General features: G+C 58.4%; 1 protein-coding gene across 2 annotated transcripts in view; it reads left to right on the top strand.

Moving 5' to 3' along the window:
- Nucleotides 1-26,947, top strand: part of SEZ6L (seizure related 6 homolog like) — a 49,028-nt gene that overhangs the window by 16,186 nt on the left and 5,895 nt on the right. For both annotated transcript variants that reach the window (XM_068163284.1, XM_068163283.1), the window contains exons 2-13: nt 3,299-4,537; nt 5,751-5,884; nt 11,714-11,906; nt 13,506-13,691; nt 15,736-15,901; nt 17,198-17,364; nt 18,553-18,747; nt 18,844-18,982; nt 21,105-21,301; nt 21,874-22,068; nt 23,003-23,194; nt 26,219-26,413. In XM_068163284.1, the coding sequence (XP_068019385.1) occupies nt 3,299-4,537; nt 5,751-5,884; nt 11,714-11,906; nt 13,506-13,691; nt 15,736-15,901; nt 17,198-17,364; nt 18,553-18,747; nt 18,844-18,982; nt 21,105-21,301; nt 21,874-22,068; nt 23,003-23,194; nt 26,219-26,413 (3,198 nt within the window). The remainder of the gene's footprint in view (nt 1-3,298; nt 4,538-5,750; nt 5,885-11,713; nt 11,907-13,505; nt 13,692-15,735; nt 15,902-17,197; nt 17,365-18,552; nt 18,748-18,843; nt 18,983-21,104; nt 21,302-21,873; nt 22,069-23,002; nt 23,195-26,218; nt 26,414-26,947) is intronic.

The following is a 26,947-nucleotide window of genomic DNA, read 5'->3' as shown; positions in this document are numbered from 1 at the left end:
CTTATCTCAGAGGCAGGAAGGGTGGCTTTCAGCAGGAGCCCTCCTGCTCCCCAGGGGCCAGGTGGCTGCTGCCAGCCCTGGCTCCCCTCCTCCCCCGGGGCTGGGAGCCCTGCGGAGCGCTTCCGCCAGCGGCTAAGTATAAAGCACGGGGGAGTGAGAGTGGGCTGGAGACATCCTCCCCGCAGCCCAGCCCCCCTCCTCGCTCTGTGTGCTTGCTGGTATCCAGGCAGATCCCAGAATAGACCTGCAGATGAGCTGTCTCTTTGCATTAAGGTCACTCGTGCTCCCAACCGGCCTGGCCCTGCAGAGTGCAGTGCCCGGGGGGGGGGTCCAGGAGGGGCTTCTGTGGAGCTCAGAACCTTGGCCCAGGGAGGGAGGTTGGGGATGGTCCCTCCCTGGAGGGGTTCCAGGCTAGGTGGGATGGGTTCCTTGAGCAACCTGCTCTGGTGGAAGGTGTCCCTGCCCATGAAACCTTTAAGGTCACTTCCAACCCAGAGACCATTCTATCAATCATAGAATCAATAAGCTTGGAAAAGAGCTCAGAGATCAGCAAGTCCAACCTGGCACCCAACACCTCAGGACTAAATAAACCATGGCTCCAAGTGCCACATCCAATCCCCTCTTGAACACTTCCAGGCATGGGGACTCCACCACCTCCCTGGGCAGCACATCCCAATGGCTAACAACTCTCTCTGGGAAGAACTTTCTCATCACCTCCAGCCTAAACCTCCCCTGGCACAGCCTGAGACTGTGTCCTCTTGTTCTGGTGCTGCTTGCCTGGGAGAAGAGACCAACCCCAACTGGCTACAACCTCCCTTCAGGGAGTTGTAGACAGCAAGAAGGTCTCCCTTGAGCCTCCTCTTCTCCAGGCTAAATACACAAGATAACCTCCTTGTACATCTTGATATCATTTCCCTCCTCCAGAGCTGCTTTAGCAGATCACAGAATCAATAAGGTTGGAAAAGACCTCAAGGATCATCAAGTCCAACCTGTCACCCAACACCTCATCACTACTAAACCATGGCACCAAGTGCCACGTCCAATCCCCTCTTGAACACCTCCAGGGATGGGGACTCCACCACCCCCCTGGGCAGCACATCCCAATAGCCAGGTTAGATCAAGGTCAGCATCACTTGTGTCCCCAGCAGCTCAGCATCGATGGATCAATCACTTGTGCAGGGCAGGGTGGATTTGGGCTGTGGGAGCAGCTGCTGGCCACACAGCCTGGGCTTGGGTAGGGAGAGGAAGCCTAAAGAGAGCCCTGCAAAACTCCTCAGGGAAGGAGAGCTGATGCTGGTGCTGCCCTGGGAACCAGCTCCTCCCCATCCCTCCATAGCAGGATGTCCAGCATCCCATGGCAGGGTCATAGGATCACAGAATAGTCAGGGCTGGAAGGGAGCTCAAGCCTCAGCCAGTTCCAAGCCCCCTGCCATGGCCTGCCATGACACCTCACACTCCAGCAGGTTGCTCACAGCCACATCCAGCCTGGCTGCAAACACCTCCAGGGATGAGGCTGCCACCACCTCCCTGGGCAACCTGTGCCAGGCTCTCACCACCCTCATGGGGAACAACTTCTTCCTCACATCCAATCTCAATCTCCCCATTCCTAGTTCTGCTCCATTCCCCCCAGTCCTATCCCTCCCTGACCCCCTCAAAAGTCCCTCCCCAGCCTTCTTGTAGCCCCCTGCAGACACTGGAAGGCCACAATGAGGTCTCCTTGGAGCCTTCTCCTCTGCAGACTGATCAGCCCCAGCTCCCTCAGTCTGTCCTCATAGGAGAAGAACTCCAACCCTCTACACCCATGGCCCCCACAGCAGGATGCTTGTGGAGGCCAGGCTCCACCTTGGGGTGGGATGAAGAGGACAGCAGAGACCTTCAGAGCCTAGCAGGGGGTTTGGGCCACCCCAGCAGCAGCCTGTGTGGGGGCACCAGGACACCCAGCCTCCCTGGGGGAGGAGCTCACAGAGGGCTGCTGGAAGCTGGTGCTTGCAGATGACACATGTGAAATGTCTCCTAATGTGCTGAGGGAATCAGCTAATGAATTTGCTGAACCACTGCTAATTAAAGAATTAATTGTTGAAGCCATGGGAAGCATTAAGGGAGGGCCCAGGGAAGCTCCTGCTGCCTGGCACTGCCTTGGCTGTGGCTGGGTCTAAGGCTCAGCAGGCAGCAGCAGCTTGGGGTGGGCATGGGCATCTCCTGGGTGGTGTCCCAGGGAGCTGGGGTGGGCATGGACATCCCCTGGGTGGTGTCCCAGGGAGCTGGGGTGGCTTAGCCTGGAGAAGAGGAGGCTCAGGGGAGACCTTTCTTGCTGTCTACAACTCTCTGAAGGAAGGTTGTAGCCAGGTGGGGGTTGGTCTCTTCTCCCAGGCAAGCAGCAGCAGAACAAGAGGACACAGTCTCAAGCTGTGCCAGGGGATGTTTAGGCTGGAGGTGAGGAGAAAGTTCTTCCCAGAGAGAGTTGTTAGCCATTGGGATGTGCTGCCCAGGGAGGTGGTGGAGTCACCATCCCTGGAGGTGTTCAAGAGGGGACTGGATGTGGCACTTGGTGCCGTGGTTTAGTCATGAGGTCTTGGTGACAGGTTGATGATCTCTGAGGTCTCTTCCACCCTTGGTGATTCTGTGATTCTCTGATCTTCCCTGGCAACAGTTTCCATGGCAAATGTTGACTCTTGGAGCTGTCTGCAGCGTGCTCAGAGCCTTGCTGCTGCTGCTGTGTCCAGCTTGTCTCCAGGCACAGCTCCTTGGACCCATTGCTGGGCTGGCAGTCCCTGGCTGACCATTAACCTCCTCAGCCAGGCTCTGCTTGCTCTTTCTGTCCCAACACCACCATGACCATCAAACCACATCCTCATGTGTGCCCACAGGTTTCCTGGGCACCTCCAGGGATGGGGACTCCACCACCTCCCTGGGCAGCCTCTTCCAATCCCTGCCCACTCTTGCAGCAAAGACATTTTTCCTCCTCTCCAACCTAACTCTCCCCTGGTACAATTTCAGGCCATTTCCTCCTCTCCTTCTATCACCTGAGACTAGGGAGAAGAGACCAAGCCCCACCTCACTGCAACCTCCTTTCAGGGAGCTGTAGAGAGCAATGAGGTCTCCCTTCAGTCTCTGCTTCTCCAGGCTGACTCACCCCAGGTCCCTCAGCTGCTCCTCCCCAGATCTGTCCTCCAGACCAGCAGGAGCTCCATCAGCCACAGCTTCCCAGGGGGCTGATCCCATGCCCCTGGCACAGCTCCAGCTGCTCACCCAGCAGTGCCCAAGTCCCACTGGTTCCCTGTTTGTTTTGCCTTTGCAGATAGTGGGTCAGGAGCAGTGCTGGTCCCCACCAGCCCAGATCCTCGTGGTGTGGAGGAGCTGATGGACAGGACAGCTGCTGGAGGTGGAAAGCTTGGGCATGCCACGGGTTTGACTGGCAGAGCCAAGGAGCTTGGGCACACCACTGGCTCAGCTGGAAGATCTGGGGAGCTTGGGCACACCACAGGTTCAACTGGCAGAGCTGAGGAGCATGGGCACACCACAGGCTCACCTGGAAGATCTGGGGAGCTTGGGCACACCATGGGTTCAGCTGGAAGATCTGAAGAGCTTGGGCACACCAGAGGCTCAGATGAAAGATCTGAAGAGCTCGGGCACACCATGGGTTCACCTAGAAGATCTGGAGAGCTTGGACATGTCACAGGTTCACCTGGAAGACCTGGAGAGCTTGGGCACACCACAGGCTCAGCTGGCAGATCTGGAGAGCTTGGGCACACCACAGGTTCACCTGGAAGATCTGGAGAGCTTGGGCACACCACAGGCTCAGCTGGCAGATCTGGAGAGCTTGGGCACACCACAGGCTCAGCTGGCAGATCTGGAGAGCTTGGGCACACCACAGGTTCATCTGGTAGACCTGGAGAGCTTGGGCACACCCTGGGTTCACCTGGAAGATCTGGAGAGCTTGGACATGCCACTGCCCTCAACCTGCTGCCAGCCATGGAGCACGGCACCAACCCAGCAGCGGAGGAGACGACGCTGCTGGGGCAGAGTCACATCCTGCCAGCCCCCACCACCGCCCCCCGCGCTGGTGACAAACAAACTTTCCCTGTAAAGAAAAAGCCTCCTGCTCTAAAACAAGCAAATGCAGCAAGGAAGCACCCGAGACCCAAGCCCACCCCCGCAGGACCCCCCCGGGCTGCCCCGCCGACCGGCGCGCCGGGCTCCAGGCTCCCCACCGCCTCCCGCCGCCCGCCCGCGCCGCCAGAGGTGGCACCCGGGGCAGGAGCCACAGAGCAGAGCCCCCCTGAGCTGCCCTGGGCTGAGCAGGCCACCACCAGCCGCCCTGCTCTCCAGATCTCCCCGTCCACCCTGCCCCCAGAGGCTCCTCAGCCCTTCCCTGGCGGCGCTGCCGATGCCGCCGCGGCCCCGACCGCCGCTCCCGCCGCCGCCGCCGCTAAGGGCGCAGAGAGAGAGGTGCCTGGCTCTGCAGCAGAGGACAGCCAAGAGACCACCACCTCCACCATCATCACCACCACTGTCATAACCACAGAGCCCACACCAGGTAAGCCAGGCTGCCCACACGGGGCTGGGGCGGTGCCAGCTGCCGGGGAGCTTCCGGAGCATGGATGGTGCCCCAAACCTTCTGCACCGCACTGGGGTCGGCTGCTGGGGAGCAGGGAGCTGGGGTTTAGGGGGGTGCTGGGTGTTTAGGATGGTGGGAGCACCTGGCTGCTACTGGGGTGCTGGGGTTGAGGCTGGCAGGAGCACCCAAGTCCTTGCTTTTCAGTCCCTCCAGGGATGGGGACTCCACCACTGCCCTGGGAGGAGTCTCCTTCTCTGGAGCCTTTCCAGCCCCACCTGGATGTGTTCCTGCGCAACTTGTGCTGGATTCTCTGCTCCTGCTCTGGCAGGGGACTTGGACTTGATGATCTTCAAAGGTCCCTTCCAACCCCTAACATCCTATGGGGACTCCACCACTGCCCTGGGCTCTGGAGGAGTCTCCTTCTCTGGAGCCTTTCCAGCCCCATCTGGATGTGTTCCTGTGTGAGCTGTGCTGGATTCTCTGCTCCTGCTCTGGCAGGAGGGCTTGGTCTTGATGATGACCTTCAGAGGTCCCTTCCAACCCCTAACATCCTGTGAGCCTATAGACTCCACCAGTGCCCTGGGCCAGGCCTTGGCAAGCCTTTAGGGGAAGAAACTGTTCCTCATGCCCAACCCAAAACCCAGCTGCTGGCTTTTAGGGTGATGGGAACACTGGGTGCCACTGGAGCAGAGACTTGGGTGCTGGGTTTGAGGGTGGTGGGAGGACCCAAGTCCCTGCTGTTCAGTTCTTCCAGGGAGGGATAGGCCAAGGGGTGATGGATATGAACTCCAGCACAGGAGGTTCCACCTCAACATGAGGAGGAACTTCTTCACTGGGAGGGTCACAGAGCACAGGAACAGACTGCCCAGGGGTGTTGTGGAGTTTCCTTCTCTGGAGCCTTTCCAGCCCCATCTGGATGTGTTCCTGTGCTGGATTCTCTGCTCCTGCTCTGGCAGGGGGGGTTGGACTTGATGATCTCCAAAGGTCCCTTCCAACCCCTAACATCCTGTGAGCCTATAGAGTCCACCAGTGCCCTGGGCCTTGGCAAGCCTCTAGGGGAAGAAATCACTCCTCATGCCCAACCCAAAAGCCAGCTGCTGGGCTTAAGGGTGGTGGGGAGCACCCAGGAGCAGGAAGGAGCGGCTGGAGGAGTTGCTGCCCTGGGGCTGTCAGTGACATGAGTTTCTCCCAGCTCCCTGCAGCATGACCTTCCACGAGCCTGAGGGCTACATTGACTCCACGGACTACCCCCCCCTGCCCCTGCACAGCTTCCTGGAGTGCACCTACAACGTCACAGTCTACACCGGCTACGGCGTGGAGCTGCAGGTGAGCAGCGCGGCGGTGGGATGAGGGAGGGGGGAGAAGGCAATCACCAAGGTCTGTGGGTCACAGCCTTGGGAACCTGCTCAAAAACCCCTCCCCAAGGGGGAAAACTCAGGTTTAGGAGGCTGTGTAACAAAACAAGGGAGATCCTGAGCCTCAGCAATGAGCCTGCAGCAGGAACAGTGTGGCCAGCAGGAGCAGGGAGGTCATTCTGCCCTGTGCTCAGCACTGCTCAGGCCACACCTTGAGTCCTGTGTCCAGTTCTGGGCTCCTCAGGTTAGGAAAGATGTTGAGACGCTGGAAGGTGTCCAGAGAAGGGCAAGAAAGCTGGGGAGGGGTCTGGAGCACAGCCCTGTGAGGAGAGGCTGAGGGAGCTGGGGTTGCTTAGCCTGGAGAAGAGGAGGCTCAGGGGAGACCTTGCTCTCTCCAACTCCCTGAAGGGAGGTTGTAGCCAGGTGGGGGTTGGTCTCTTCTGCCAGGCAAGCAGCACCAGAACAAGAGGACACAGTCTCCAGCTGTGCCAGGGGAGGATCAAGCTGGATGTTAGGAAGAAGTTCTTCCCAGCAAGAGAGATTGGCCATTGGACTGTGCTGCCCAGGGAGGTGGTGGAGTCCCTATCCCTGGGGGTGTTTAGGAAGAGCCTGGCTGAGGCACTTGGTGCCATGGTTTAGTTGATTGGATGGTGCTGGGTGCTAGGTGATGATCTCTGAGGTCTTTTCCAACCTGGTTAATCCTATCAGAGAGCTCAAGTGTCCTGCAATTAACTTAACAGGGAGGCTCTGGTGGGCAATTTGCTGAAACGGTTCTCAAATGTCATGGGAAGCAACAATGCTGCCTCCAGGTCTCTCCCCTTGCTGCCCACCCTGCAAGGTGGGTGAGGAGGGCACCAGCATCCTGGGTTCTATCAAGTGTGGCTTGCAGGACCAGGGCAGGAATCATAGCACTGGGCACTGATGGGGCCACAGCTTGAGCACTGGGCTCAGTTTTGGACCTCTCACTCCAAGAAGGGCATTGAGGGGCTGGAGAGCATCCAGAGAAAGGCAACCAAGCTGGGGAAGGGTCTGGAGAACAGGGCTGGGGAGGAACAGCTGAGGGAGCTGGGGGTGTTTAGGCTGGAGAAGAGGAGGCTGTGGGGAGACCTCACTGTTCTCTACAGCTCCCTGTAAGGAGGCTGAAGCCAGGCGAGGGTTGGTCTCTGCTCCCTAGTAGCAAGCGATAGGTCAAGAGGAAATGGCTTAAGTTGCCCCAAGGGAGGTTTAGGTTGGACATGAGGAACAATTTCTTCCCTTTGAGGGTGGTCAAGGCCTGGCCCAGGCTGCCGAGGGCAGTGGTGGAGTCCCCATCCCTGGAGGGGTTTCAGAGCTGTGGAGCTGTGGTGCTGAGGGCCATGGCTTGGTGGTGCCCTGGCAGTGCTGGGGTCATGGTTGGACTGGATGAGCTGAAAAGTCTCTTCCAACCCAAACCAGTCTGTGATGTGATGATACTCTCTTATCTCAGAGGCAGGAAGGGTGGCTGAAAGCCATCCAGGAGCCCTCCTGCTGCCCAGGGGCCAGGTGCCTGCTGCCAGCCCTGGCTGCCACCCCCAGGCTGCTCCTCAGCTTCTTGCAAGGTTGGAGACAAGTGGGGGTTGGATCTGATGACCTTGAAGGTCTTCTCCAAACAAAATGACTCTGTGATTCCTCTGCCTTGGCTGTGTCATGGTGGGGTGGGTGTCCCAGGATGCCCTTTCTCGTGGCCAAGACCTTTCCAAGCCCTGTGGGGTGGTGCAGAGCTTTCAGCTACCTGCAGGCACTTTGGGGTTAGGTCTTAGAGGCTTCTCTGTTGCCTGCCAGGCTCCTGCTCTCCCTCAGCAGCCCAAGCCCTGTGCTTTGCAAACCCAGCAGAGCAGGGTCTGGTCCAAGCAGCTGGGTTCCATCAGCTCTTCCCAGAATGCCATGGCAAGGCTGGGAGCAGGGCAGGAGCCTTGGCACATCCCAGGCACCCTCAGCCTCTGCGCTCTGCTCTGCCATCCTCTCTGCTTCTTGCACTTTCCATCCAATTAGAACCCATTCCCTTTTAATTAGTGTCATTAAGAGCATGCATTAAAGGAGGCAGTGGTTCCAGCAGGCTGACTGCTGCCATCCCTCCTGGATGGGGCTGACCTCCCTGGCACGGGAGGTGCCAGCCGTGGTGCAGAGGTTGCCCTGGGAGGTGGCAGAGCCAGGCAGGGACGAGCAGTGGGATGTGTGTGTGCGAGCCTCAGCCACTTCCCCATGGCAGCAGCTGTCTCCCCAGACCTGCAGGGTGCTGAAGACAGGCTGCTGCATCCATAGCCCATCAGGTGCCACCGCTCCTGACCTCACTCCATTGTGAGCTGAGGCTTTAATGGAGCATAAAATTAGCCTCTCCACCGCCCCCAGCTCTGCACTCCGCTCTGCTGCTGCTGCTGCTGCTTCAGAGCCTTTCAGACAAATTAAATCACCACAGCAGGTCCTCAGCTGGAGCTGGGCTCAGCAGGCAGCCGTGCAGCCCAGCTGGCAGCCAGCTCCCAGTGGTGCCCGAGGCGCCCCATGGGCAGGGCTGAGCCCTGCCACCCGAGCTGGAGCAGGGTGGGCTCTGGGGCTGCAGGCAGCGGTGCTGCTGAGCACCTCAGAGCTGCTGCCTGCAGCTGAGTGCAGGAGGAATCCTGCCCATGCCCTGCCCCAGGGTGGGCAGCAGCTCTGGGGGCGTTAGGGAGAAGGGAAGGAGGTGCCAGTGCCCCTCCACTGACCCCCATGGACAAGGACTGACGTTCCCCAGCATCAGCCAGTGCCTGCCCCAGTCAGGGAGCTCTGCAGAGAGCTTTCTTGGGAGGCTTTTAACCATCTGGGCAGCAGCAGTGCTGGGATTTTGCCCAGGGAGGTGGTGGAGGGAGTCCCCATCCCTGGAGGTGTTCAAGAGGGGATTGGATATGGCACTTGGAGCCATGGTTCAGTTAGTCAGGAGGTGTTGGGTGACAGGTTGGACTGGATGATCTCTGAGGTCTTTTCCAACCTTGTTGATTCTATGATCTGCTAAAGCAGCTCTGGAGGAGGGAAATGCTATCAAGATGTACAAGGAGGTTGTCTTGAGTCTTTAGCCTGGAGAAGAGGAGGCTCAGGGGAGACCTTATTGCATTCATGAGGCCAGCAGGAGCCTCTGCTTCCTTCTCTTCCACCCTTTGGAGTCAAACCTTTGCTTGCCGTGGGGAAAATCTGCCTCTGGTGAGGAGTGGGCACAAAACTTGGGTGCCAGGCGTGGTCTCAGGACCTGCCTGATGCTGGGAGGGGGGTGCCCAAGGTGGTGTGGGAGCTCAGGGTCCCTGCTCAGCAGGCTGCTGGCACCCCACAGGGAGCTGAGCCTCGCCCCGGCTGCCCCCATGCCGCCTGGGCCACGCCAGGGCTGCCCTGGCAGCAGTGAGCACTTCCTTGCTTCCTGAAAAGTCTGTGGAGTGCTTAAAGTTCTTGAATCTTCTTGGCAGGGAAGAGAATTTCCCTGAAGAGATTTTTCTAGTGGGTGAGCAGGGCTGGCAGCCTGCCCCACGGATCCCTCCTGCCTCCCAGGGAGGCTCTCCAGGAGCTGACGCTGCTGCAGCCTTGGATTCAAGGAAGAAACTCGTCCCCCCTCCCAGCCCCTGGCAGGAGCTCGCCCATATGGTCCTTCTGACAGCAGCTGATGGGCCCTGGCATGAGGCCACTGCAGCATCTCTAGCTGCCAGTTACTCCAGAGTGGCTCCTTGGAGGATGCCAGGCACTGGCACTGGCACGGTGGGTCCTCTACCCAGAGACGTCCCTGCTCTGGGCTCCTCTGAGGATGCCAGGCACTGGCACTGGCACAGGACAGCAGCACTCTGAGCTGGGTTAGGAGCTGGCTGCAGGGTGGTAGTGAATGGTGCCACATCCAGCTGGCAGCCAGGCACCAGTGGTGTCCCCCAGGGATCAGTGCTGGGCCCCAGCCTGCTCAATATCTTCATTGGTGATCTGGATGAGGGCATTGAGTCCAGCCTCAGTAAGTTTGCAGGTTACACCAAGCTGGGGGTGGGAGTTGAGCTGTTAGAGGGTAGGAGAGCTCTGCAGAGGGACCTTGCCAGGCTGGGCAGATGGGCAGAGTCCAAGGGCAGGAGACTGAACACATCCAAGTGCCAGGTTCTGCACATTGGCCACAACAACCCCAGGCAGTGCTACAGGCTGGGGGCAGAGTGGCTGAGAGCAGCCAGGCAGAGAGGGACCTGGGGACAGTGGTTAGGGGAGGGTTAGGTTGGAGAGGAGTTAGAAATCTTTGCTGCAAGAGTGGCCAGGCACTGGGACAGGCTGCCCAGGGAGGTGGTGGAGTCTCCATCCCTGGAGGTGTTCCAGAGCTGTGTAGATGCTGTGCTTGGCCATATGGCTTCGTGGTGGACTTGGTAGAGTTGGAGGCAGGACTTGATGATCTTTAAGGTGTTTTCCAAGCACCAGCTGCCTCTGTGATCTGTGACATGTCACCTCCCCTCCAGCAGAAGGTGGGTGAGGAGATGCCAAGTGGCTTGGGGGGTGGGGGGGTGGCTCTGTGAGTGCTCCCAGCAGCCCTTTGGAGCTGGGCACATCACTCCGTGCCAGGCTGGGGTGATGGGCAGGGTGGTGACAGCAGCCACAGATCCTTCCAGTCACAACATCATCGGGAGCAATCAGGGGCTGAGCCGGTGCCTGCTAAATATAGAGCCCTGGAGCTTCTGACACTCAAGGAGACAAATGATCTGATGAGCATCGTTGTGCTGGAGCAGGAGCCCATTCATTATGCTGAATGGAGGTGAAATGCAAATGTCAGGTTACTCCTCAGCCAGCTCCAGATAACAATTAAAGCTTGCTGGGGCTTCTCCATAAGCACCTTCCCTGTGGGGACTCCTCTCCCACCCCCTGGTGCGGGACCCCAGGGAATATCCTTGTGGGGGGGGGAATGGAGTCACCAAGCGGCCAGGCAGAAAGGGACCTGGGGGTAGTGGTTGAGAGTAGGCTGAACAGGAGCCTGCAGTGTGCCCAGGTGGCCAAGAAGGCCAATGGCATCCTGGCCTGCAGCAGGAACAGTGTGGCCAGCAGGAGCAGGGAGGTCATTCTGCCCTGTGCTCAGCACTGCTCAGGCCACACCTGGAGTCCTGTGTCCAGTTCTGGGCTCCTCAGTTTAGGAAAGATGTTGAGGTGCTGGAAGGTGTCCAGAGAAGGGCAACAAAGCTGGGGAGGGGTTTGGAGCACAGCCCTGTGAGGAGAGGCTGAGGGAGCTGGGGTTGCTTAGCCTGGAGAAGAGGAGGCTCAGGGGAGACCTTGCTCTCTGCAACTCCCAGAAGGGAGGTTGTAGCCAGGTGGGGGTTGGTCTCTTCTCCCAGGCAAGCAGCACCAGAACAAGAGGACACAGTCTCAAGCTGTGCCAGGGGAGGTTTAGGCTGGAGGTGAGGAGGAAGTTCTTCACTGAGAGTTGTTAGCCATTGGGATGTGTTGCCCAGGGAGGTGGTGGAGTCCCCATCCCTGGAGCTGTTCAAGAGGGGATTGGATGTGGCACTTGGAGCCATGGTTTAGTCATGAGGTCTGTGGTGCCAGGTTGGACTGGATTATCTTTGAGGTCTCTTCCACCCTTGGTGATTCTGTGATCCTGTGAAGAGCCTGGATGAGGCCCTTGGTGCCATGGTTGAGTTGATCAGACGGTGCTGGGTGCCAGGTTGGCCTGGATGATCTCTGAGCTCTTTTCCAACCTCACTGATGGATTCTATGAGCTTCCACGGGGGCTGCCTTGCCTCCCCAGCCCTGCCCCTCTCGGGGTCCCTTCCTTCCTTTCATGCCCTGCCACGGTTCCCTGCTGCCCCCCCAGGTGAAGAGCGTGAACCTGTCGGAGGGGGAGGTGCTGTCGATCCGCGGCGTGGACGGCGAGGCGCTGGTGGTGCTGGCCAACCAGAGCCTGCTGGTGGAGGGGCAGGTGATCCGCAGCCCCACCAACACCATCTCCGTCTACTTCCGCACCTTCCAGGACGAGGTGCTGGGCACCTTCCAGCTCCACTACCAAGGTGGGTGCCCCCCTGACCTGGCTGGGGGAGGAGGGCTGGGCTGGGCTGCCGGCCCCACCAGGCTGGAGGGACGGAAGGGTGCTGGCTCAGAGCGGCGGCCGGGGTGGGTCAAGCAGAAGCTCCTGTGGGTTCAGTGAGCACCAGCACCTGAACAGGCTGCCCAGGGAGGTGCTGGAGGCTCCATCCCTGGAGATATTCAAGGTCAGATTTGGTGGGGCCCTAAGCAACCTGCTCCAGTTGGAGCTGTGGAACAAAAGTAGGAATGGGTAGATTGAGGTTGGATGTGAGGAAGAAGTTGTTCCCCATGAGGGTGGTGAGAAATTGGCACAGGTTGCCCAGGGAGGTGGTGGAGGCTCCATCCCTGGAGATACTCAAGGTCAGACTTGGTGGGGCCCTAAGAAACCTGCTCTAGTTGGAGCTGTGGAACAAAAGTAGGAATGGGTAGATTGAGATTGGATGTGAGAAAGAAGTTGTTCCCCATGAGGCTGGCGAGACACTGGCACAGGTTGCCCAGGGAAGCAGTAGAAGCCTCACCCCTGGAGACATTCAAGGTCACACTTGGTGGGGCCCTGAGCAACCTGCTCTAGTTGGAGATGTGGAACAAAACCAGAAGTGGGTAGATTCAGATTGGATGTTAGGAAGTTGTTCCTCATGAGGGTGGTGAGAGCCTGGCACAGGTTGCCCAGGGAGGTGGTGGAAGCCTCATCCCTGGAGACATTTAAAGTCAGACTTGGTGGGGCCCTGGGCAACCTGCTGTAGTTGGAGCTGTGGAACAAAAGTAGGAATGGGTAGACTGAGATTGGATGTGAGGAAGAAGTTGTTCCCCATGAGGGTGGTGAGAGCCTGGCACAGGTTGCCCAGGGAGGTGGTGGAAGCCTCATCCCTGGAGGTGTTTGCAGCCAGGCTGGATGTGGCTGTGAGCAACCTGCAGTAGTGTGAGGTGTCCCTGCCCATGGCAGGAGGGTTGGAACTGGCTGAGCCTTGAGCTCCCTTCCAGCCCTGACAGTTCTGTGATTCTGTGTCTGTGCTGACTGCAGGGGGTTGGGCAGGATGATCTTTGAGGGGCCCTTTCCAACCTGCTGCATTCTGTGTGATCAGTAGCTGCACAGAATGGCTTTGGTTGGAAGAGACCTTAAAGACCACCTAGTCCCATCCCTCTGCCACGGGCAGGGACACCTTCCACTAGCCCAGGTTGCTCGAGGCCCTGTCCAACCTGGCCTTGAACACCTCCTGTGCTCCTCACAGCCTCCTTGCCCGCTTTCTGTCCCCCTCCAGCAGCATTTCCTGCACAGACTCAGCCCTCTGAGTCTATTTTTGCCCTGGAGGAGCTATAAAAAATGGATGAGTTGAAGCAAATCCTTGGTTTAAAATAGAAACTAGGTCTGGGCAGCAGCAGTAACAGGTGGAGAAGCTGCAGAGGGTGGCTCCTGGATGCTCTGTGGCCATCACCCAGCAGCAGGGGCTGCCTTGGGGGGGAGGGGGGCACCGTGGGGGGCATCCCCAGCGCTCCCACACTTACCCCTTGGGCTGGGGGGTGGGGGGAAGGGGGCTGGGAGCAGAGGAGCCTCAAGGTCTGAGGTGTGTGTGTGCTTCTCCCAGTGTTCATGCTGAGCTGCAACTTCCCACGGAGGCCTGACTTCGGGGACGTCACCGTCATGGACCTGCACTCGGGGGGGCTGGCTCACTTCCACTGCCACCTGGGCTACGAGCTGCAGGGCCCCAGGGTGCTCACCTGCATCAATGCCTCCCGGCCCCACTGGAGCAGCCCAGAGCCCATCTGCTCAGGTACCTTCGGGGCAGGGAAGCCTCAGCACCGAGGAAAAGGGATTCCCCCCGCCCCAACCCGAAAATGAAAGGGGGGGTTTGGGTTGGAAGTGGTCCTGGGAGCCTGGGGTCTCATGAGGAGCAGCTGAGGGACGTGGGGTTGTTCAGCATGAGGAGAGAGAGGCTGAGAGGAGACCTCCTGGCTCTCTACAGCTCCCTGGAAGGAGGTTGGGACCTGGAATAGTGAACCAGGAGGTTCTCCCTGTGTGGCAGCACAAGAGGAAATGGCCTCGAGTTGCCCCAGGGCATAAAGAGGCTGAGAGGAGACCTCCTGGCTCTCTACAGCTCCCTGGAAGGAGGTTGCAACCCGGAATAGTGAACCAGGAGGTTCTCCCTGTGTGGCAGCACAAGAGGAAATGGCCTCGAGTTGCCCCAGGGCAGGAATCGTAGCACTGGGCACTGATGGGGCCACAGCTTGAGCACTGGGCTCAGTTTTGGACCTCTCACTCCAAGAAGGGCATTGAGGGGCTGGAGAGCATCCAGAGAAAGGCAACCAAGCTGGGGAAGGGTCTGGAGAACAGGGCTGGGGAGGAGCAGCTGAGGGAACTGGGGGTGTTTAGGCTGGAGAAGAGGAGGCTGAGGGGAGACCTCATTGCTCTCTACAGCTCCCTGTAAGGAGGCTGAAGCCAGGTGAGGGTTGGTCTCTGCTCCCTAGTCCCAAGCGATAGGACGAGAGGAAATGGCCTCAAGTTGCCCCAAGGGAGGTTTAGGTTGGCCATGAGGAACAATTTCTCCCCCTTGAGGGTTGTCCAGGCCTGGCCCAGGCTGCCCAGGGCAGTGGTGGAGTCCCCATCCCTGGAGGGGTTTCGAAGCCATGAAGATGTGGTGCTGAGGGCCATGGCTTGGTGGTGCCTTGGCAGTGCTGGGTTAAGGGTTGAGCTGGCTGAGCTGAAAGGTCTCTCCCAGCCCAACCAATTCCATGGTTCCATTCCATGGCTCCATGGGGGGTGAGTTAAAGTGATGCCCATCTCTGTGCCCAGTGCAGCACTGGGTGCTCTGGGTTTCCACATCAGTGGCAGCAGAATGTGCCACCTAGCTCAGCAGATAAGGAAAGGCCATCTCAGCCTCTCTGTGTGTGTGCAAAACAAAGCCAGGCCAGGCAAAGAAGCTGATGAGACAGAGAAAGGACATCTCAGTGTGTGTGTGTGCAAAACCAAGCCAGGCAAAAAGCTGATGAGATAAAGGATGTCTCAGCATGTCTGTGTGTGGGCAAAACAAAGCCAGGCAAAGAAGCTGATGGGACACAGAAAGGACAGGCCAGTGTGTGTGCAAAACAAAGCTCAGGCCAGGCAAAGAAGCTGTTGAGACAGAGAAAGGACATCTCAGTGTATGTGTCTGTGTGTGCAAAACAAAACCAGGCAAAGAAGCTGATGAGACAGAGGAAGGACATCTCAGTGTGTGTGTCTGTGTGTACAAAACAAAGCCAGGCACAGAAGCTGATGGGACACAGAAAGGACATCCCAGTGTGTGTGCAAAACAAAGCTCAGGCCAGGCAAAGAAGCTGATGAGACAGAGGAAGGACATCTGTGTGTGTGTGTGCAAAACCAAGCCAGGCAAAGAAGCTGATGGGACAGAGAAAGGACATCCCAGTGTGTGTGCAAAACAAAGCTCAGGCCAGGCAAAGAAGCTGATGAGAGAGAAAGGACATCTCAGTGTGTGTGTGTGTGCAAAGCAAAGCCAGACAAAGAAGCTGATGGGACACAGAAAGGACATCCCAGTGTGTGTGCAAAACACAGCCAGGCAAAGAAGCTGATGGGACAGGCAAAGAAGCTGATGAGACAGAGAAAGGACATCTCCCTCTGTGTGTGTGTGTGTGTGTGTGTGTGTGTGTGTGTGTGTGTGCAAACAAAGCCAGGCAAAGGAGCTGATGAGCTGCAGAGGAGCCGGGCAGGATGCTGCACCCCTGTGGCCAGGCAGAAGCCCCGTGTGCCGGGGGCTGCCCCTGCTCTTGGCCCTGCCACGTCTCCTCACCCTCTCAGGGGGGGGCTGTGCTCTGTGTTGGCAGCTCCCTGCGGCGGCACCATCCACAACGCCACCATCGGCCGCGTCCTCTCGCCCAGCTACCCAGCCAACCAGACGGGCAGCATGTCCTGCGTGTGGGCCATCGGCGCCCCGCCCGGCCAGAAGCTCCACCTGCACTTTGAGAAGCTGCTGCTGACCGAGAAGGACAGGTGAGGCTCCAGGAGCTGCTCCTCTGCCCAGCTGCTCGGCTGGACTCGACCTGTCTTGGAGGTCTCCTCCAACCTGGTCGGTGCTGTGCTGCTGTGCTGCTTGCTGGTGCCGAGGTGTGGTGGGTTGGAAATCCTTCCCTGCACACCCTGCCCCCCAACATGAAATTTGCCAGGCTAGCTCAGCTGGTTAAGCAAAGGAAAGCTGTGTTTACAAGCAAAAGTGCAACCTACAAGGGAATGCAATGAATAAGTACAAAGTATACAGGACTTACAAATATTTACAGGTATTTGCACTTAATAAACAGCACAAGAAGCTCCCTGGCCAAGGACCAGGGCAAGCTGTTAGCTTCCCCCTCTGCTCCACTCTGCTGAGACCCCACCTGGAGCACTGCACCTGGAGCCTCTATTACAGGAAGGATGTGGAGGTGCTGGAAGGCGTCCAGAGAAGGACCAGGAGGATGAGCAGAGGGCTGGAGCTCCTCCTCCTATGAGGACAGACTGAGGGAGTTGGGGTTGTTCAGTCTGGAGAGGAGAAGGCTCTGAGGAGACCTAATTGTGGCCTTCCAGTATCTGCAGGGGGCTACAAGAAAGCTGGGGAGGGACTTTTGAGGGGGTCAGGGAGTGACAGGACTGGGGGGATGGAGCAGTACTAGAAATGGGTAGATTGAGATTGGCTGTGAGGAAGTTGTTCCCCTTGAGGGTGGTGAGAGACTGGCACAGGTTGCCCAGGGAGGTGGTAGCAGCCTCACCCCTGGAGGTGTTTGCAGCCAGGCTGGATGTGGCTGTGAGCAATCTGCTGTAGTGTGAGGTGTCCCTGCCCATGGCAGGGGGGTTGGAACTGGCTGAGCCTTGAGGTCCCTTCCAACCCTGACTATTCTGTGATCCTATGACCCTGCCATGGGATGCTGGACATCCTGCTATGGAGTGATGGGGAGGAGCTGCTCCCCAGGGCAGCACCAGCATCAGCTCTCCTTCCCTGAGGAGTTTTGCAGGGCTCTCTTTAGGCTTCCTCTCCCTACCCGTGGCAGGAGGGTAAGAACTAGCTGATCCTTGAGGTCCCTTCCAACCCTAACCATTCTCTGAAGCACCAGAACAGCTTCCCCAGGAGTGTGGTGGAGGCTCCATCCCTAGGGCAGCCTGCTCTAGCTGGAGGTGTCTCTGCTGACCGTATGTGTGTGTGTGTAATGGAGATGGGGGGAGGGGGGGGGGGAGTAGGTTGGACGAGACGCCTCTCTGAGGCTCCCTTCCAAGGGGCTGCACTGCAGGAGCCGGACCCCTGTGGCTTGCTGTGTGCAGGATGGTGGTGTACAGCGGGGACACGAACCGCTCGGCCGTGCTCTACGACTCGCTGCGCGCCGACAGCGTCCCCTTCGAGGGCGTCATCAGCGACGGCTCCGCCATCAGGATCGACTTCCTGGCACGGGAACCCGCCGCCGCCACCGCCTTCAACATCCGCTTCGAAGGTGAGCTGCGGCCAGGCAAGAGGTGGAGGTGCTGGGAGGTGTCCAGAGCAGGGCAACAAAGCTGGGGAGGGGTCTGGAGCACAGCCCTGTGAGGAGAGGCTGAGGGAGCTGGGGTTGCTTAGCCTGGAGAAGAGGAGGCTCAGGGGAGACCTTCTTGCTCTCTCCAACTCCCTGAAGGGAGGTTGTAGCCAGGTGGGGGTTGGTCTCTTCTGCCAGGCAAGCAGCAGCAGAACAAGAGGACACAGTCTCAAGCTGTGCCAGGGGAGTTTCAGGCTGGATGTTAGGAGGAAATTCTTCATAGAGAGAGAGATTGGCCATTGGAATGTGCTGCCCAGGGAGGTCCCCATCCCTGGGGGTGTTTAGGAAGAGCCTGGATGAGGCACTTGGTGCCATGGTTTGGTTGATTAGATGGTGCTGGGTATAGGTTGGACTGGATGATCTTTGAGGTCTTTTCCAACCTGGTTACTTCCCCTTCCCCTTTCCCCTTTCCCCTTCCCACCAAGTGCCACATCCAATCCCCTCTTGATCCCCTCCAGGGATGGGGACTCCACCACCTCCCTGGGCAGCACATTCCAATGGCTAACAACTCTCTCTGGGAAGAACTTTCTCCTCACCTCCAGCCTAAACCTCCCCTGGCACAGCTTGAGACTGTGTCCTCTTGTTCTGGTGCTGGGTGCCTGGGAGAAGAGACCAACCCCCACCTGGCTACAACCTCCCTGCAGGTAGCTGTAGAGAGCAAGAAGGTCTCCCCTGAGCCTCCTCTTCTGCAGGCTAAATGCCATGCAATGAATGTGTACCAAATACACAGTATTTACAGGTACTTACAATTTATAAGCAGCACAGGAAGCCCTCCCTGGACAAACCAGGGGAGCTCCCAACAGCTTCCCCACTCCCTGCTCCCTATCCCCCCTGTGCCCACAGGACAAGGGGAAGAGCAGAGAGTTGTTTGTTAGATACTCAGCCACAACAAAGGAGTGGAGCCAAGGTCAGCAAAGCTGCTCCTTCTGCCTCCCCTCTTGCTGATCCGAGGCAGGATGAGAGGTGACAGCAGCAGAGCCCAGAGGTCCCCTTGAGAGCCCCCAGACTGAGCATGTGAGGAGCAGGGGAAGGCAGCGCTCCCCTCCCGAGCCGGCCCCAGCGCCGCTCCAGCTGATGGTGATGTGTGTGCCGGGGGTGTTCCTCTTCCAGCCTTCGAGCGGGGCCACTGCTACGAGCCCTACATCCAGAACGGGAACTTCACCACCTCGGACCCCACCTACAACCTGGGCACCACGGTGGAGTTCACCTGTGACCCCGGGCACTCGCTGGAGCAGGGCCCCGCCGTCATCGAGTGCGTCAACATGCGGGACCCCTACTGGAACGACACGGAGCCGCTCTGCCGAGGTCAGTCCCCCTCCCTCGGGGGGTGGGGGCGATGTGGCGTGAGAACAGCTCTGGGAGGCTCCCTGGCTGAGCCCTCCCTGCCTCTCGTCCCCACAGCCACGTGTGGTGGGGAGCTGACGGCTGTGGCTGGGGTGATCCTGTCCCCGAACTGGCCGGAGCCCTACGCCGAGGGGGAGGACTGCATCTGGAGGGTCCACGTTGGGGAGGAGAAGAGGCTCTTCCTGGACATCCAGCTGTGAGTAGCCCAGAGCTCGGTGCGTGTCCCTGCCTGGCCAGTGCCCAGCCCACCCTCACCCCAGGCATCCTCCTGTTGCCCTGTTCTCCCCCTCCCCCCCGGGGCTTTCCCAATGCCCTGTGATGCTCTCCGCGGCCACGGGGAGATCCAGGGCTGTAGCAAGTGCTGCACCAAGTGCTGCTTCCTGAGTTCAAAGCGGTTACACGTTCCACAATCCACTTAACTGCTCCTGAGATGGTGGCTTGTGAACTCCTCTGGAGATAAGCTGCGGGGAGTGACGCCGCAGCTCCGAGTGGAGCTCTGAGTGACACACAGAGCCCATCCTGAGCTGGTTCATGCAGGGCCAGGAAAGCCTGGGGACATCCCTGAGCTGGAAAATTCAGCCTCATCTTTGGGCTGAATGGGGATGGAGGCACTGGGCAGGGAAGGGGGAGGGAGCTCTGCCCAGCCCTACCCTCACAAAACCCACCCTGGCCCCTCCTGGCTGCTAGCTCAGTCCTGTGCCATTCAGCTCAGAAGGCTGCAGGCAGTAGAGCAGAGCTGCCCAGAGACCCCCAGACATGGGCAGGGAGATGCCAGTGCTTGCTGCATGCATGGGAGTCAGAGGGGTGCAGGATTCAGTGCCAAGCTGGGAGCCCTTGGCATAATGCTGCCAAGGCAGAGGGCATCTCCTTTGATGCTATTTTGGGATTTTCAAGAGGAGAATATGTTTCAATTAGGGGCTTAGAGTCATAAAGGTCATAAAGGGCTCTGTGAAATCCCACCAGAGCTCTGGGTCCACCTCTCCTGGCTTTGTGGGGGAGCTTGGGCTGAGCAGAGCTGGGGGCCAAGTGATCTGAAGTCACCAGACATAAATGTCACAGGGGAAATCTTGTCTGACAGGCAGCAGAGATTCACCACAAATGTCAGCTGGCCATGGGGATTAGCTGGGAACCTTCTGAGAACATTTGTAATGAGAGATTGGCTCAAGCTTCTCCAAGCAAGGGCTGATGTGCAGGGGAGGGGTCCCCTGGTGACCAAGCTCATCCTGCACCCACAGCCAGATGGATCCTGATGGATCCTCCCTGTCCAGACCTGGCTGGAAAAGTGACTTCAGCCTCAGACCCAATGGGGCTGTTGAGCCTGGAGAAGAGCAGCCTGAGAAGGGATCTGATCAATGCTCAGCAGGAGCTGAAGGACCTATGGAGGGCAAGAGGATGGGGCCAGACTCTTCTCAGTGATGCCCAGGAAGAGGACAAGGGGCAGGGGGCACAAACTGGAACCCAGGAGGTTCCATCTGAACAGGAGGAGAAACTTCTCTGTTGTGAGGGTGCTGGAGGCCTGGAGCAGGCTGCCCAGAGAGGTTGTGGAGTCTCCTTCTCTGCAGAGCTTTCAAACCCACCTGGCCACTGTGATCCTGGGCAAGCTGCTGTGGGTGCCCCTGCTTGAGCAGAGGAGTTGCAGTGGATGATCTGCAGAGCTCCCTTTCAGCCCCCACCACACTGGGATTCTGTGTGAAGGAGCAGAGACCCCCTTGTGCCCCCTGCTCCAAGGGCAGATGATGCTGGTCCCGGCTCTGAGCAGGGCTTCTGCTGCCGGCCCGGCGCATCCCGGGGATGCTCCGTTATCCACGGCCCACCACTGCTCTCTGCTGGCGGCTCCGCAGCCGCCGGATGGGCAAAAAGGCGGCGATGAGGACAGGGGCGGGGATGGGAGAAAAATGAGGATGGGGATGAGACAGAAAAGGGGGTGGAATGCAGATGGGGACTGGACAGGGATGGAGATGGGACTGGGATGGAGCAGGAATGGAGATGGGACAGGGATGGGGACAGAACAGAGATGGAGATGGGGCTGGGATGGAGCAGGGATGGAGGTGGGACAGGGATGGGGACAGAACAGGGATGGAGATGGGACTGGGATGGAGCAGGAATGGAGATGGGACAGGGGTGGGGCCAGAACAGGGATGGAGATGGGACTGGGATGGGGACAGAAGAGGGATGGGGATGGGGCAGGACATGAGGCAGGTTCACTGCACTGCAGTGTTGGGGCAAGGGGTCACCTCACTGCCCCGAGCCCAGCACCATAGCATCCTGCCCAGGCTCTCTGCAGCTCCAAGCTGCTCTGACCAAGTTCTCCTTCCCAGCCTGAACCTCACCAACAGTGACATCCTCACCATCTACGATGGGGACGAGCTGACCGCCCGCATCCTGGGGCAGTATGTGGGCAGCAGTGGGCCCCAGAAGCTCTACTCCTCCAGTCCTGACCTCACCATCCAGTTCCACTCTGACCCTGCTGGCCTCATCTTTGGGAAGGGACAAGGATTCATCATGAACTACATAGGTAGGGTGAGCAGGGATGCTGGCTCTGTCCCCTGCCGTTGCAGATGGAGCAGGTTGTCCAGGTGCTGGATTTGGAAGCAGAGGGTCACAGAGCACTGGAGCAGGCTGCCCAGGGGGGTTGTGGAGGTTCCTTCTCTGGAGAGCTTCAAGCCCCATCTGGATGTGTTCCTGTGTGACCTGTGCTGGATTCTCTGCTCCTGCTCTGGCAGGGGGGTTGGACTCGATGATGACCTTCAGAGGTCCCTTCCAACCCCTAACTTGCTGTGATCCAGACTGCTCTGTGTGTCCTGATCCCAGTTCAGTTTTGCCTTTTAGGGTCAGGGATGGGGAGGCCTCAAAAAGCCTCCATTCTGCTCTGCTGCCCTTCTTCCCTTTCCCTGTGCCCAAGGGATGCCACCCGCGGGCCGTGCAGCTGCCTGTGGCCACGCTGATCATGGCTCACAGGGTTGGAGAGCTCTCAGGGGGAGACAGAGGCTTGATGAAGGGCTATGTCTGTGTGTGGTGGCTTGGAGGAAGGCTGTGCTGTGTTGTCCTGCCCAGTGGGTGACAGCCCAGCGCCTCTCTTGGCTGCAGAGGTGTCCCGCAACGACTCCTGCTCCGACCTGCCCGAGATCCAGAACGGCTGGAAGACCACCTCCCACACAGAGCTGGTGAGAGGGGCCAAGATCACCTACCAGTGTGACCCAGGCTATGACATCGTGGGCAGTGACACCCTCACCTGCCAGTGGGACCTCAGCTGGAGCAGCGACCCCCCCTTCTGTGAAAAGAGTGAGCGTCCCCAGCCCTGCCCCCCCAGCCCCCTCACCTGCACCACAGGGCTCCCCCACCCTCACAACAGCTCTGAGCTGATCTGCTGGAGGGGAGGAGAGCTCTGCAGAGGGACCTGGACAGGCTGGGCAGATGGGCAGAGGCCAAGGGAAGGAGATTGAACACATCCAAGTGCCGGGTTCAGCACTTTGGCCACAGCAACCCCAGGCAGTGCTACAGGCTGGGGGCAGAGTGGCTGAGAGCAGCCAGGCAGAGAGGGACCTGGGGGTAGTAGTTGAGAGTAGGCTGAACATGAGCCAGCAGTGTGCCCAGGTGGCCAAGAAGGCCAATGGCATCCTGGCCTGCAGCAGGAAGAGTGTGGCCAGCAGGAGCAGGGAGATCATTCTGCCCTGTGCTCAGCACTGCTCAGGCCACACCTTGAGTCCTGTGTCCAGTTCTGGGCTCCTCAGTTTAGGAAAGATGTTGAGGTGCTGGAAGGTGTCCAGAGAAGGGCAAGAAAGCTGGGGAGGGGTCTGGAGCACAGCCCTGTGAGGAGAGGCTGAGGGAGCTGGGGTTGCTTAGCCTGGAGAAGAGGAGGCTCAGGGGAGACCTTCTTGCTCTCTCCAACTCCCTGAAGGGAGGTTGTAGCCAAGTGGGGGTTGGTCTCTACTCCCAGGCGAGCAGCACCAGAACAAGAGGACACAGTCTCAAGCTGTGCCAGTGGAGGTTCAGGCTGGATGTTAGGAAGAAGTTCTTCCCAGAGAGAGTGATTGCTCATGGGAATGTGCTGCCCAGGGAGGTGGTGGAGTCCCCATCCCTGGAGGTGTTCAGGAAGAGCCTGGCTGAGGCCCTTGGTGCCATGGCTTAGCCGATTGGATGGTGCTGGGTGCTGGGGTGGGCTGGATGATCTCTTTTCCAGCCTGGTTAACTCTGTGCTCTGTGTTCTGCTCCCCAGTTATGTACTGCACGGACCCGGGGGAGGTGGAGCACTCGACGCGCCTGATCTCCGACCCGGTGCTGCTGGTGGGCACCACCATCCAGTACACCTGCAACCCTGGCTTCGTGCTGGAGGGCAGCTCGCTGCTCACCTGCTACAGCCGCGAGACAGGGACGCCCATCTGGACCTCCCGCCTCCCACACTGCGTCTGTGAGTCTGGGCCAGCGCCTCCCGCTCGCCTGCCGCCTGGCTCCGAGCTCCCAGCGCCACACTGAGGGGCTGGGGGCTGAGCAGGGAGGGGCTTTGAAGCTGGTGAAGGCTCTGAATCATGGAATAGATTCAGTAGATTCAGTATTCCTAAGGCTGGAAGGGACCTCAAAGATCATCGAGTCCAACCTGTCACCACAAGCATAGAACCAGAGAATCACAGCATCATAGAATCACAGCCCCACAGCATCACAGCATCACAGCCTCACAGCATCATAGAATCACAGCATCATAGAATCACAGCCCCACAGCATCACAGCCTCACAGCATCATAGAATCACATCATCACAGCATCACAGCATCATAGCATCACAGCATCATAGAATCACAGCATCACAGCATCACAGCATCACAGCCTCACAGCGTCACAGCATCACAGCCTCACAGCATCATAGAATCACAGCATCATAGCATCACAGCAGCACAGCATCACAGCATCATAGAATCACAGCATCATAGCATCACAGCCTCACAGCCTCATAGCATCACAGCAGCACAGCCTCATAGAATCACAGCATCACAGCATCATAGAATCACAGCATCATAGCATCACAGCCTCATAGAATCACAGCATCACAGCCTCATAGAATCACAGCCTCATAGCATCACAGCTTCATAGCATCACAGCCTCATAGAATCACAGCCTCACAGCATCACAGCCTCATAGAATCACAGCATCATAGCATCACAGCATCATAGCATTACAGCATCAAAGCCTCATAGCATCATAGAATCGCAGCATCATAGAATCGCAGCCTCATAGCATCACAGCCTCACAGCATCATAGAATCATAGAATCTATAAGGTTGGAAAAGACCTCAGAGATCATCAAGTCCAACTTATTACCTAATCCCTAACACCTCCTGACAACTAAACCGTGGCTCCAAGTGCCACATCCAATCCCCTCTTGAACACCTCCAGGGATGGTGATTCCACCACCTCCCTGGGCAGCACATTCCAATGGCCAATCTCTCTTGCTGGGAAGAACTTTCTCCTCACCTCCAGCCTAAACTTTCCCTGGTACAGCTTGAGACTGTGTCCTCTTGTTCTGGTGTTGGGTGCCTGGGAGAAGAGACCAACCCCCACCTGGCTACAACCTCCTTTCAGGTAGTTGCAGAGAGCAAGAAGGTCTCCCCTGAGCCTCCTCTTCTCCAGGCTAAGCAACCCCAGCTCCCTCAGCCTCTCCTCACAGGGCTGTGCTCCAGACCCCTCCCCAGCCTCATTGCCCTTCTCAGGACACATCCAAGTATCTCAAGCTCAGTGCTAAGGAAAAGGGAACCCCAAAACCAAGTGTGGTGGGTTGAAAATTCCCCCCCACATTAAATTGCCAGGCCAGCTCAGGTTGGAAGCTGCATTTACAAGCAAAACTACAAACTACAGTGGAATGCAATGACTAAGCACAAAATGTGCAACATTTACAGGTATTTACAGGTTATAAACAGCACAAGAACCCCCCCTGGCCAAAAACCAGGGGGGGCTAACAGCTTCCCCTTCCCTGCTCCCCTCCTTACCTCCCTGGACACAAAGGGACAAGAGAACCAGGGGAGCTGATAGCTTCCCCTTCCCTGCTCCCCTCCTTACCCCCCTGGACACAAAGGGACAAGAGAACCAGGGGAGCTAACAGCTTCCCCTTCCCTGCTCCCCTCCTTACCCTCCTGGACACAAAGAGACAAGAGAACCAGCGGGGCTAACAGCTTCCCCTTCCCTGCTCCCCTCCTTACCTCCCTGGACACAAAGAGACAAGAGAACCAGCGGGGCTAACAGCTTCCCCTTCCCTGCTTCCCTCCTTACCTCCCTGGACACAAAGGGACAAGAGAACCAGGGGAGCTAACAGCTTCCCCTTCCCTGCTTCCCTCCTTACCTCCCTGGACACAAAGGGACAAGAGAACCAGCGGGGCTAACAGCTTCCCCTTCCCTGCTTCCCTCCTTACCTCCCTGGACACAAAGGGACAAGGGAACCAGGGGAGCTAACAGCTTCCCCTTCCCTGCTCCCCTCCTTACCTCAATGGACACAAAGGGACAAGGGAACTAGGGGAGCTAACAGCTTCCCCTTCCCTGCTCCCCTCCTTACTCCCCTGGACTCAAAAGGGACAAGAGAAAGGAGAGAGAGGGAAGTTAATACCACTCACAGCAGAGCAGAAGCCAGTTGGTATCTCCCAGCCTGAGGCAGTGAGAAGAGGGAGCCTGATTTGGTGCAACTACTTGAAGCCCATTATCTCTTCCAGGGGGGTTGTTTGGAACTCACCATCATTTTCCTTTTCACACCCAACAGTGATTTGCATTCTACCACTCTGTTCAAGACCTGGGAGGGGGAATTTGAAAGGCAGAGCCTCAAACTCCCACACCAGGAAATAGAAAGGTGTTTGTGTTGGAAGTGGTCCTGGGGCATCCAGGGCTCTTGTGAAGAGCAGCTGAGGGATTGTTCAGCCTGGAGAAAAGAAAGCTGAGGGAAGACCTTCTGGCTCTCTGCAGTTGCCTGGGAGGAGGCTGGAGCCAGGTGGGGGTTCAACATTTCTCCCCAGGGACAAGTGACAGGACAAGAGGAAACAGCCTCCAGTTGCCCCAGCAGAGGTTCAGGTTGGCCATGAGGAACAATTTCTTCCCTTTGAGGGTTGTCAAGGCCTGACCCAGGCTGCCCAGGGCAGTCCCCATCCCTGGAGGGGTTTCAGGGCTGTGGAGATGTGGTGCTGAGGGCCCTGGTTTAGTGGTGCCCTGGCAGTGCTGGGCTAAGGGTTGGCCTGGATGCTCTGAGCCAACCCAGTTCCATCAGTCATCTGCTTGGGACGGCGCCGGGAAGCCCTTTGCTGCTGCTGCTGCTGCTGCAACCTTCCCCAGCTGCAGGAGGCGATGCAGAGCTCTGAGAGAGCAGGAGGGGGTTGGGGTGAGCCCTCGGGTGCCTCCTGGGCTCCAGCTCTCCCCGGTGCTGCCCAGAGCCCGGGGCTGATCCCGGGACTTGTTGCCTTTCAGCTGAGGAGTCTCTGGCCTGCGACAACCCCGGGCTGCCCGAGAACGGCTACCAAATCCTTTACAAGCGCCTCTACCTGCCGGGGGAGTCCCTCACCTTCATGTGCTACGAGGGCTTTGAACTCATGGGGGAGGTGACCATCAAATGCATCCTGGGCCAGCCCTCCCACTGGAGCGGACCCCTGCCCATCTGCAAAGGTAAGGGCGGGGGGTGGGGACGTCCAGCGCCCTCTGTGCCCACCCTGGGGCAGCCCCGGGGACCTCCCCTGGGCTGTAGGCACCCAGAGAGCTCTGCTGCCCCAAGAAGAGGGAGCAAAACCTCTGCCCGCGGTGCTGGTGGTGGAAGCTGTGTGTGTGGGGAGGGTGTCACTGCTCTTCCTGCCTCCCGGAGAGGTGTGCCCGGGGTTGGTCTCCCCGGGTGCCTGCTGAGCTGGGAGAGCTCAGCCCCAGGAAACCCTCTAGGTGCTGGCCTAAATCAGTTCTGGGTTTTATGGGCACAGGAGGACCCTTCCATGGCCACCAGGCTACAGGGATTAATTGCTCTTTAATTACTGGGTCTAAGTAGAGACCTTGTCTCCTGGGCAGTGGGGCACTCCGGAGGGTGCCAACAGCCTGGGCAGAGCCATCCTGCCCCTGTCTCGCCTGCCCAGCCTGCTCAGATCCATGTAAAGCCTGAGAGCTCACTAGAACCCGAGTTTGCAGCTCATCTTGGGAGCAAAGGGGGTGAGGAGA

This window comes from Melanerpes formicivorus, unplaced genomic scaffold (assembly GCF_026170545.1).
Source record: "Melanerpes formicivorus ecotype bairdi unplaced genomic scaffold, bMelFor1.0.p_v2 SCAF_72, whole genome shotgun sequence".
Lineage (NCBI taxonomy): Eukaryota > Metazoa > Chordata > Aves > Piciformes > Picidae > Melanerpes > Melanerpes formicivorus.
This window is presented reverse-complemented; position numbering and strand designations above follow the sequence as displayed.